This window comes from Olea europaea, chromosome 13 (genome assembly GCF_002742605.1).
Source record: "Olea europaea var. sylvestris chromosome 13, O_europaea_v1, whole genome shotgun sequence".
Lineage (NCBI taxonomy): Eukaryota > Viridiplantae > Streptophyta > Magnoliopsida > Lamiales > Oleaceae > Olea > Olea europaea.
The window spans coordinates 8,911,566-8,923,065 of record NC_036249.1 but is presented as its reverse complement, the minus strand read 5'-3'; the positions used below and the strand labels follow the sequence as shown (position 1 = coordinate 8,923,065).

The following is an 11,500-nucleotide window of genomic DNA, read 5'->3' as shown; positions in this document are numbered from 1 at the left end:
CATACATGTGCTTTTCTGAAAGTTTGAACATACAAATTCATACCCCATTTTCTGGTAATACAAAAAAAAAAAAAAAAAAAAACTTTGAATCCACTACATGGATGCGTGTCAGGTGTTTGCTTATGGAGAGTGTGACATTTTATCACTTTTTCTCAAAAAAAAGTGACATTGTGTCACTTTTCTTCGAAAAAGTGGCATTCTGTCACTTTTTTCCAAAATAGTCACGCTTTATCATTGGAGTAATTAACCTGATGCATACATGTGCTTTTTTGAAAGTTTGAACATATTAATTAATGGTCTGTTTTCTAGTAGTATATTTGAAAAGAAAACATTGATTCACTTACATGGATGCATGTAAAGTGTTTGCTCATGAAGATTGACATTCTGTCACTTTTCTCAAAAAAAGTGACAGTGTGTCACTTTCGACGAAAAAGTGACATTCTATGACCTTTCTCCAAAACAGTCACTATTTCTCATTGGAAGAATTAACTTGATGCATACGTGTGCTTTTTTGAAAGTTTGAAGGTACTAATTCATATCCTGTTCTCTGGTAATATATGTGAAAAAAAAACTTTGAATCGAGTACATGAATGCGTGCAAGGTGTTTGCTCATGGAGAGTGTGACATTTTGTCACTTTTTTTCAAAAAAAGTCATACCATTACCATATCATTGGAGCAATTAAGTAAATTTATACGTAATTACGTTTGTATTTTTTGGAAATTTGAATATACCAATTCAATTCCTGTTTTCTGGTAATACATATAAAAAAGAAAATTTTGAATTAATTACATTGGTGCATGTAAGGCTTTTGCTAAAGGAGAATGTGATTCTGTCACATTTCTATGAAAAAGTGACAAAATGTCACTTTTTTCAATAAAAAGTCACATCATATCATTGGAACAATTAATTAGATGCATACGTGTGCATTTTTTGAAAATTTGAACATACCAATTCAAGCACTGTTTTCTGGTAATAAATATGAAATAGAAAAACTTTGAATCAATTGCATTGATGCATGAAACGTGTTTGTTTAAAGAGAATGTGAAAAAGTGACATTCTTAAAAAAGTCACAATATCTCACTAGAGCAATTAACTAGATGTATATTACTCTATCACTTAAAAAAAAAACTCAATTTTTTTGCAATCTTTTTTTAGGTATGGATAAAATTAATGTTTTCGTTTGTTATGGAGGTAAATGGACACAAGATAATGAATATGCAAGTGAAAAAAATCACGAAAATTGTTGTCATGATGGATTGCACGTACAGCATCCTTGAGTGCACGAGATTTTTTGTAATGAAACTAAATTCATCAACACAAAGAATACAAATACAATATAGTGTGGCATTGTGTTTTTTTTTTTTTTGTTGTTATTGTTAGCGGTAGCGATGTAGTGGCGGCAGTGGGATGTGATGAAGAGTGTTTTGTGATCAATTATTGGTAGTAGATCGAGAGCAGGGTGGAGCGTTTGGTGTATATGACCAAATATTTGGTTCTTTGTGACTAACAATTAAATTGTGACCTGAAAATTCGTTAATTTGTGACCAACAAAATTGTGACCTATAAAATTTTTGATTTGTGACCCATGAAATAAATTATGTAAAATTAAAAAGTGACGCAATGTCACTCTTTTATAAAAATTGTCACTTTTTTCATAATTCGAAAAAGTGATACAAACTTAAAAGAAGTGGCAAATAAATAAAAAAAAAAAAGTGACACGTTCAAAAAGTGACAAAATTAAGAAAAAAGACACTAACTCGAAAAAAAAAAAAGACAATCACCAAAATAGCATCATCCATTTGCGCAGCACCAATAATCATGTTCTTAACATAATCAACATGTTCAGTACAATTCACGTGAGTGTAGTAGCGATTTTTAACATAATAAGTATGTCTATGACAATCCAAGTGATAGAAATTCACAAGTAATATTATAGTAGCAAATGTGATAGCAATTACATCGAAGAGAAAAAAAAAAAGATGAGAGAACACAAGAAAAGAATCGGGGCAAGGAATACATAGTGGGACAAAACCTTTCATAGAAAATCTGATAAAATATAAAAAAAACAGCCATCAACCTGGCAATAACTAATGGTTGTGACCTTAAAACCTCTGCTGCTTCTTCTACCTCTAGCACGCTCAAATTTCCTACCCTTGGCTCGCACATTCAGCTTGGTGTGGCTGTGTGGAACACTAGGAGTTGGACCAAAGTGCTTTGCTACCTCACGAGACTTCACGGGTCCTCTAAGAAGTACTTGCATCAAAACAGCACAGTTAGCTATTTTGGGTTTCATAACAGTACAAGGTTTTTATTGCACAAACAGAAAAGGCAAAATTTACCAGCAGAATCATAGCTGTGAGCAAGACCAAAATAATTGAACATTGAGCAAAAAAAAAAAAAAAAATCTTTAACAAAGCAATTTTTGTGAGTAACAGAATCCATATAAAACCTAAAATACTAGTTCAAAGGAAATAATGAATCAAACTATCAAAGTAGTGGACACAACAATCATTGTATAATTGAAATCACTGACAAAATGATATTCATGTTATTGGTTAAAAATCTCATTTCCACCGTTCTATACTACCAACTATATCAAACTCTAACAACAAGAAAAAGAAATTAACAGAAAAAGACTGAAATATTCACCACTGTGTTTTGCCCAAGAGGAGCTTTGAGCTAGCTGATCAAAAGTTAAGCATTCTCCTCCTGCCTTCTCAATTCTTGCCCTTGCTTTCTCTGTGAATCTCAAATCCGTTACCTTCATTGCGGGGACTTCATAAGCCCGAATATCATCAGTGACACAGTCCAAACAAGCACTGCAATTTTGTCTTCCTTTCCCTTCACGAAGTGACAAGACGAGAGAGAAAGCAGGGCCTTGTTAACCTTGCTCATGAACAGTCTCTTCAATATAACTGCATTGAACTTGCTTCCAGTTCTCCTCACAAGGAATCGACACAGCTTGACGAGAAATTGGAGGTAAATATCATTGGATTTAGGAGCAGTGTACTTGGTTTTCTTGCTCTTACCTCCGGCGACCAAATCAATACCCGTGGCTACTGTTGGTGGTGCCGTTGCTTTCCGCCGCGCCTTCGGTGATAAATTTCAACAAAAATGTTCGCAACAGAGGCTTGTTTCTCAAGGTTTTCTGATTGCAGGGGTTTCAGATTTAGGTTTTTTTTCGTGAGTCTTGAACGTAATTAATACGATAATAATAGTTTTAAATTAGTTTTAAGGTATTAATCAAATATTTAAATTTTTTAGGGTACTACACCTAATTTTCCGTATATTTTTTTTCTTGGCCCTTGTTTCTTCTAATTCAACTTACAAAAATGCCTTTAAAATTATGAATCTTTTGAAAAATCATATGAAATTTTTTTTTAGAGTAAAAAATAATGTGTAAATTGTAAAACTAAAAAGTTACATTGTGTCACTTTCTTATAAAAATTGTGTCATTTTTAAAAAAAAGTTTAGTATCACTTTTTTTATTAAAAAATTACATATGATCTCACTTTTTATTAAAAAGTGTTAGAAATTTCAAAAAGACGATTGAAAAACTTGACAAACACTAAAAACAAGTGACAAAAAATTCAAAAAAGTGACAAAATTTTTTAAAAATTGAGACAAATAAAAAAAATTACACAGCTTCAAAAAAAAAAAGTTACAAAAAAAATGACAATTAAAAAAGTGAAATTGTGTCATTTTTACAAAAAAAATTAGTATCACTTTTTTTATTAAAAAATTACATACGATGTCACTTTTATTAAAAAGTGATGTTTGTCACTAAAAAAGTAATAGAAATTTCAAAAAGATGATTGAAAAAATTGACAAACACTAAAAACAAGTGACAAAAAATTCAAAAAAGTGAGACAAATTAAAAAAATTACACTGCTTCAAAAGAAAGTTAAAGACAATAAAAAAAAAACTGAAAATTAAAAAAAGTGACACAAGCTCTAGTGGCAAATACTAAAAAAAAAGTGACAAAAATTCGAAAAAGGTGACAATTACTTAAAAAAGTGACAAAAATTCAAAAAAGTGACAGAAAATAAAAAAATTTGATGAATTTAAAAATTGACACAGTTTAAAAAAGTAACAAAAAAAATGACAAACACTTAAATGAACAAAATTCAAAAAAAAAAAAATGACAAACTCAAAAAATTGTCTCCAAGTACATTAACATCGTTTGTCACTCTTCTCATCCTCCGAATCTCTTTCTTCTTAGGCATTTCATTAGATAATGTTTAGCAACTCCTGCTAGCAATGAATGGATCAGAGGTGCACCTTCTTCAAGCACAAAACCAGCGGCTTCTGCTAAAAGGGAATCAAAAGCAATTGCTTGTCCTGCCTGAATACAGAGCCCAACAATTTTGTCCACATCAACAATCTGCTTAATGTTTGCTTCTATTTCTCTTCTGCTACCAGAAAGCATGCTTCCAGCAATAGCCTCCATATTCTCATGATTTGACCGCAATGAGGTGTCAATGCAATTTAGGAGTGCCGTTGTGTGCTATTTCATCAGAATGTCCAACTTGTTAACTCCATAGGCACCAAAAATATGAACAAAGCCTTTTAATTCCCTAAGATCAATCATTGATTGGGCAAAATACTCGACAACAGGATTAGTGCTCTTAGCAACTGTGCAATGGTGCAAAGAGGATACCGACACCAGTTCACCAAAGACATCTTTAATGATGGTTTCAACATACTAGTTGCACACGACTTCAGTAGCTGATCTAGTGTACTGCTCTGCTGGTTTCTCAAAATTGTAGGCCATGTGCCTTAACATCATCCTCTACTCTCCACCACGTATATCTTAAATCACTCAACAAAATCCTATCAAATGGAACAAATATTAATGCAGGAATTCCAATAATTTCCAAACAAAAGCAACAAGTGGTACTCCAAAACTTTACCCTCCATTTGCAATTTCATTGTATGGACTGCAAAAACTAAGAGAATGGACAGTTATGCAGAGAGTCTTCATATTTATATAACTGGGCGTTGTTCAAATTTGTCAAATTAGTTAATAAACTTCATAAGGATGCTTCCACAATTTATATAAAAGCCATATGATGTTTATTTATAGACATGAAATTTAAATACATCATGTCTTTAAATGTAAATTTAAATTGCAATTGAGACATTTTGTCAAACACCTTGGTGGTATATTAGAAAATCAAAGGGAAAGAGTGAGTCATTTAATTTTGGAGCTAATCCAAAATTTGATGACAATTTTATTTTATTTTATTTTTATACACAAACTCATCACAATCTATGCCCAAACCTGCTTCAAATATAAATGAACAAAAAATCTACTCAAATTCAAAGTTCAACCTCAAAAACAAAGTTTATTCAATATTACCTTCAAAATCATATGAATATAATTCTTCATGCTTGAATGCCTTCTATACTCACAGATTTTCTCTCGGATAACTTGGATTTATGATAATTTACATACCTTGACCATTAATAAAATCGACCAAATATCAACAAAGATATACCAAATCCAAGCATTTGCAGTGCAAGAAAAGATTTTCACTCAAGACTCACTCCAAAATCACCCAATCGTCCAAAAGGGGAACTCTCCTTAAAACTACAAAGAAGCAACAATATTAAATTGGTGGGTGAGGTTACAAAGAAGTAGCAGTATTAAATTGGTGGTGAAGGTTTCTATCTACAGGAACTCTGGAATTGAAGTCGGAGTTGGGGAACAGAGGTTTCTCGAAAGTTTTTTGATTCAGGAATTCATCCTTCTGGTTTGGGTTTTTGTCGTGGTTTTGAACGTAATTAATACGATAATAGTAGTTTTAGTTAGTTTTTAAGGTATTAATCAAATACTTAATTTTTTTAGAGTATTGCACCTAATTTTCCCAATAAATAATGTGAAAATTATACCACACACCTACTTTTCAATAAATATATGTGATTTACTATTCACATTTTATTAACCATATATACTATTTTTTATACAGTAAAAATGGAATGTGAAAAAGTATTCAAATAATAAACAAATCACCACTTAGCTAAGATTTCTCCATCAAACACGCATTTAAATTCGTATATAAAAAACACTTCCATATCATGCTCAATCAAAGAACAAAATCCTTGAATTAACGTCCTTTCATATTCCACAAAATCCCCAAAACTTCGTCTCTCCCAAATCACTCACCAAGAAATTCTTGTTGTCAAATCCCTAATTTGATCTTCTATGGATCCACCACAGAGGATATTTCGCACCATATCATTCATTCAACCAATTGATTCTTCAGTTTCGTTAATTCGGTACATGTCAAGCATGAAGAACAATTGGAGGACACGGGTAAGAGGCCAATCGAAGATGAAGTTCGAAATTTAACTACCAAAAAGCGAAAGTCATTGCTTTCCCACCACAAACCACGTGTACTTATTTTGGGGTGATTGAACACTGTTTGGTTCCATTTGTTCTTCATTGTACACGATGCAATGTATTAAGTTGTTGAGGATATGCCAAAATATTTGAACTTATGTAGTACGTAAATTCTAATATACATGTATGATGCACAAAATCAATTCCAACACAAGAATGTATTGCATACAAGAATCGAGATATAAAGTTATTCTATATGTAGAATTAAAATGAATATTAATTCCTTGTGATATAATTATAATCTTGAGAATATTTTCGCTTTTGCAATATGTATGTCGATTGAATTCAGAAGATTAATATGATCAGAATTCGTGTTTAGGATGCCGAAACATTTTTGCATTGAGACCAAAATGATATGAATGTCTACGTTCATCATGGAGTGCTTTTTTTCCATTAAATTATGTTTTATGGAAGGTTAGTTAATGTGAGGACATGATATGAGGGAATTTAATTTTGAGCAATGCTTGGGGGACCAGCGCCCCGTCCAATAGGAGGCGCCACTTGGGCATTATGGTGTCCATTATGTTCAAGAAGAATAATCCTTTAATTTTTCATCAGTTACAAATTCGGGTCTAGAATTTATTCTTGGCTGCTAGTATTTTAAACATTTTTAATCATCAATCTAGTATTTTTAGTTAATAATATATTGACATGGTAAGATGTGAATTAATATTTTTTATTGATCTATATATGAATTTTTCCAATAAATAATAACAAATGGACTTGTGCTGAGGTTGGCACAGGGCAGCTAGTGCCTAGATCCGCCTCTGTAACCCAATGTGAGGACCCTAATTGTGAAAATGGCAATGGCACAAGTGATGGCCAAAGGCGTTTAGGATGCACGGACAATGTGCAAATTCGGGTGGGATGAACCAGGACACAATGTGGGAAATGTAACTTTGGTGGGCAAGATTTATTTGATGGAAGCATTGCATGACGATAATTTTAGTACACAGTGGCATTAATCGATGGGTTGATGTGGACATGTGTTCGGCAACATTGAGACCTTGTTGTCTAGCTCGTGAATTCAGTGGAAATTCAGGCACAAGATAAGCATGTGACGGAGATTACAAGGCAGTGTGTTTGAATTGAGGATAATTTCAGCACGTGCGGAGCTGAAAACCTGCAAAATTGACCCTAAGAGTTTGAGGGTGTAAACAGCCAAACGAAATTTGTCTTTAAATTTCTGTGTTGCGAACTTTGAAGTAGAGAGGCAGAATGTGAGGGAGAGTTTGATTGAGGCAACAAGTGTTGTGTTGGCCTTTCATGTTTTTATACGCATCTTTTTGTTTTGGTGAGAAATAAAGTTGGGACGATTTCTAATTTTTTTTTTTTTTTATTGCTTTACTTATTCAATCTTTTTCATACTTAGTCAAAATCATGTTTTCATAACTAGAATAAAATGTGTATTAGCTGATCGAGGACGAGAAAACTCGAAGCTATCTCAGGTTGAACAGATCAACCATGTGACAACTAGCATGAGCCTCAACACAACCTCTTTTACACTCATTAAACATGTTATACATAATTTAATATGAGTAGACTTAATTAAAAGGATGAAAAATGCTAATGGTACATAAGATCCTTTACATAAGGGTGTCCGTCCTCTCACGTGAGGGTGAACCTCACATGAATAAAATATTCGAATGAGCCCCCATGTGAGAGGAGGGACACCTTTATGTACATATAATTATGTACAAGTAACATTTGTCGAAAAGGATAGCTACTCATGTAAATTTTCAATAGCACAAACCTTTTTAAAAAGTTACTTTTCTTAAAAAAAATATTTACGAAACCTGAGGGGTAGTTCAGTGATCAGGCTTTGAGTTTGCTCCCTTTCTTTCAAGGCCATTGAGGTGAGTATCAGACTGTAAATTTCAGGGCTCCGTGAGATTAGTCGAGATACGCGTAAGTTAGCCCGAACACCCACGATCATATATATTAAAAAAAACATTTACGGTATTTTAACTTACAAATAAAATTACTTAAAAAAGGTAAATGGTTTTAAACTTATCCAAACAAGTTAGAGATATAAATTTCTCAAACTATAATTTAAAACAATCGTGTTTGGTGTACACTTTCTTTAACATCATGGTTTACACTTAATTTTCCATATGTGAAAGTGTCATTTGACAGTTTTAATTTAAAAACAACAGTTTTGGAGCCGATCACCTCTTTACAACTCAACAAATGTCAACAACAGTGTGAACTTAGGAATGTAAATTTAAAATCATTTCCTACTCTCAACCAATAAGTGTGGTTAGTGAATTAAACCTGTACGTGGTAACCTATAAACCATGCACCTATTAATAACGCTATTAACTTCAACAAGAAGTATGAACTTACAAGCAACTGCCTTTCAAGTTTCCACTGTTAAATTCCTCATATTTGGAAATGCAATTATCAGACCATCATCACAATCTCTTTCACACACTAATGAGGAAGCCCCAGAGTACACGCAAATTAAATTCAAGAATGCCAGCCTTCAAAGTTTAGACATCTAAGCAAAGAAAAAGAAACAAACCCAAAAAAGGTAGAACCGAAAAAAAGCAGTTGGAATAGTTCCCAAAGAAGAAAAAGTAGGCTCTATGCTTGTGCTTCTTCTTTTTTTTTTTTTTTTTTTTTTTTTTTTCTTTTCTTTAAGTTCTCTGGAATTGTACTGCAAGATCTGAAGCTTCAAGATCTCTCTAGGTTTCTGGTATGGGCACTTTGGCTGCTCCTCCTCTGGTGCTTCCATCAAACCTCAAGTCTAAAGAGGAAAGTAATTCTTTCTTGGTGCAAGGAACAGGGAGAAGGAAAGGCAACAAAACCCAATCTTCAGTCCCTGTAACTTTCTTCTTCTTCTCCCTCTCTCTCTGTAAATCTGTAATCACTTTTTTCTCCCTCAGTACAAGTTAATTTGAAGAGGTGGGTTGGGTTAACGTGTAAATCTTATCCAGGTGGCTAGATTATTTGGACCAGCAACATTTGAGGCATCAAAATTGAAGGTATTGTTCTTAGGAGTTGATGAGAAGCATCCAGGGAAGCTTCCAAGAACATATACACTTACACACAGTGATATAACCTCTAAGCTCACTCTTGCCATCTCTCAAACCATTAACAATTCCCAGGTAATTAATTAAAAAACATCAAAGTTTTCTAATTATACTCTTTTATTCCGTTATTAAAACATGGGTTTTACTGTTAAAGTTGTTGGTTTGAGCCCCATTATTTGTAAATTATAATGTGATGAATAGTATTATTTTTTTTTTTTTAAAATGAGTGGTTGAAAAGTTTTTTATTTAAGTGTAATATTATTTTATTGAAGATTGTATGGTTAAAAGTAAGAGAGAAAAAAATTTAATTTAATGTAAGGAGAAATAATGGGGCTCAAACAGGGGCTTATAGTTAATCTTTTTATTAGATGCTTCTCGAAGAAGAAAAGATACGACATGACTCGCAAGCTGAGTTTATGTTCAGCGATGACAAGATGTTGACTTCATAATGTAAAAACTGTAACTTCGATTAGATGGTTTGATTCGACTATCAGGTTGAGTTTACGTTGAGCCCTGTCAAGTCATTCATGCTGACCAATAATTTTATATAAACATTTTAAGACCGAAACCCCAACCATGTCTACATAACTTTTATGTGGATTTTGGGCAACCAATACATAACCCGACATAGCTCACACGTGTTCAAAATGTGTGGAGTTAGACACTGTCACGTGGATTACGAGACACCAATACTTGTCACCATGGCTCGCTCTAGATTGAACAGTGTCGTTTGATCTTACTTTAGACCACTAGTTTGACCGTCTTTATCGCTAAATTATACTACTATTTTTTCAATATTTAAAGAAGAGAGAGTAGGATTTTGGTTGCAGTTACAAGGGTGGTACAACAGACTACAGAGAGATGAAGTGGTGGCAGAGTGGAAGAAAATCAAAGGAAAGATGTCTCTCCATGTTCATTGTCACATAAGTGGTGGCCATTTCTTATTAGACCTCTGTGCTAGACTCAGATACTACATCTTTTGCAAGGAACTCCCTGTGGTAAGCTCTCCCTATTGATTTTTTCGCAATATGGTAGCATGTTGCGCTTTACAAGATAACACCTCTTTCCAAAGTTATTCAACTTAGTAGACTCTCGTTATGTAATACCTTCCATGCAAATAGAAACTTTATTACTTTTAAATAGAGAAGAATGTTACTGTAGGGATAGTGGTTTGTTTTTTCAGTGAGCCGAACCGAATGTTTTTATCAAGATTAAGCGTTACATTCAATCAAGAGTGTTAGATTTAGTTTATTTGACGCATGCTAAGTGTAAATTTTACTTGTCACTTGTGAACTACAATGTTAATTAGAGTTGTTTGACTTACAACTCTTTTTTATTGGACTGTATGGAAAATTGGGTTGCGGGGACGAATTTTGAAGTCTTATCACAAGTGTTATATTTGGTTTGTAAATTGTATGGAAAGGTATATACGCTATTGACATGAAATTTACAACCCTGTATTCAATATAAGTGAAATGTAGAAGTAGATTTTCAATTTTTTTTCATTGCACTTGGGTCCTCGACTTCTTAATTTTGTAGAACTTAGAGTTGTCAATGGATGGTTTCGATCTAACAATACTGTTAAATGGGATTAGGTTTTGAAGGCATTTGTTCATGGGGATGAAAGCTTACTTGACAACTATCCAGACCTACAAGAGGCTTTGGTTTGGGTATATTTCCATTCCAACATACCAGAATTCAACAAGATGGAGTGCTGGGGTCCACTCAAAGAAGCATCACCGCCATCCCGTGGGGTCAATGGGTCCCACAAATTATATGATGATCATAATCCCCAGCCATGCAAGGAGGCTTGCAATTGTTGTTTCCCACCAATGAGTTTGATTACATGGTCACAAAATGTAAATGGTGGGAGCACAATCAATGGCATGCACCAGAAGCATCAGAAATTTCTCTGGTGGTGGTTCTTTATATCTCTTTCATTTGGATTTAAAATTTTGCGTAAATGTAAATAGTTATCTATCGACTATGACCTTGTACGTACACTGGGTGTACTGGATTGAACAAAATTAAACAAGATTACGAAAGAAAAGTATCGAA

At 33.4% G+C, this 11,500-nt stretch overlaps 2 protein-coding genes and 1 pseudogene across 4 annotated transcripts in view; 1 reads left to right on the top strand and 2 right to left on the bottom strand.

The window, feature by feature from the left end:
- Positions 1-2,565: 2,565 nt before the first annotated feature.
- Positions 2,566-4,451, bottom strand: LOC111408416 (annotated as a pseudogene).
- A 4,346-nt stretch (positions 4,452-8,797) lies between these two features.
- LOC111407518 (protein STAY-GREEN, chloroplastic-like) lies at positions 8,798-11,464 on the top strand. Of its 3 annotated transcripts, XM_023037054.1 has the most exons (5): positions 8,798-8,986; positions 9,099-9,233; positions 9,347-9,517; positions 10,273-10,440; positions 11,038-11,464. In XM_023037054.1, exons 2-5 carry the CDS (start codon positions 9,108-9,110, stop codon positions 11,413-11,415), a joined length of 843 nt encoding a protein of 280 aa, XP_022892822.1. In that variant the 5' UTR covers positions 8,798-8,986; positions 9,099-9,107; the 3' UTR covers positions 11,416-11,464. The 3 variants fall into 3 exon arrangements, with proteins under 3 accessions (XP_022892822.1, XP_022892823.1, XP_022892821.1); XM_023037053.1 differs by lacking the exon at positions 8,798-8,986 and having other exon boundaries at positions 9,034-9,233; XM_023037055.1 differs by lacking the exons at positions 8,798-8,986; positions 10,273-10,440 and having other exon boundaries at positions 9,028-9,233.
- The window catches only part of LOC111408415 (protein FIZZY-RELATED 2-like), a 7,885-nt gene continuing 7,800 nt past the window's right edge, over positions 11,416-11,500 (bottom strand). The window contains exon 10 of the mRNA XM_023038177.1: positions 11,416-11,454. Coding sequence (XP_022893945.1) covers positions 11,416-11,454 — 39 coding nt within the window. The remainder of the gene's footprint in view (positions 11,455-11,500) is intronic.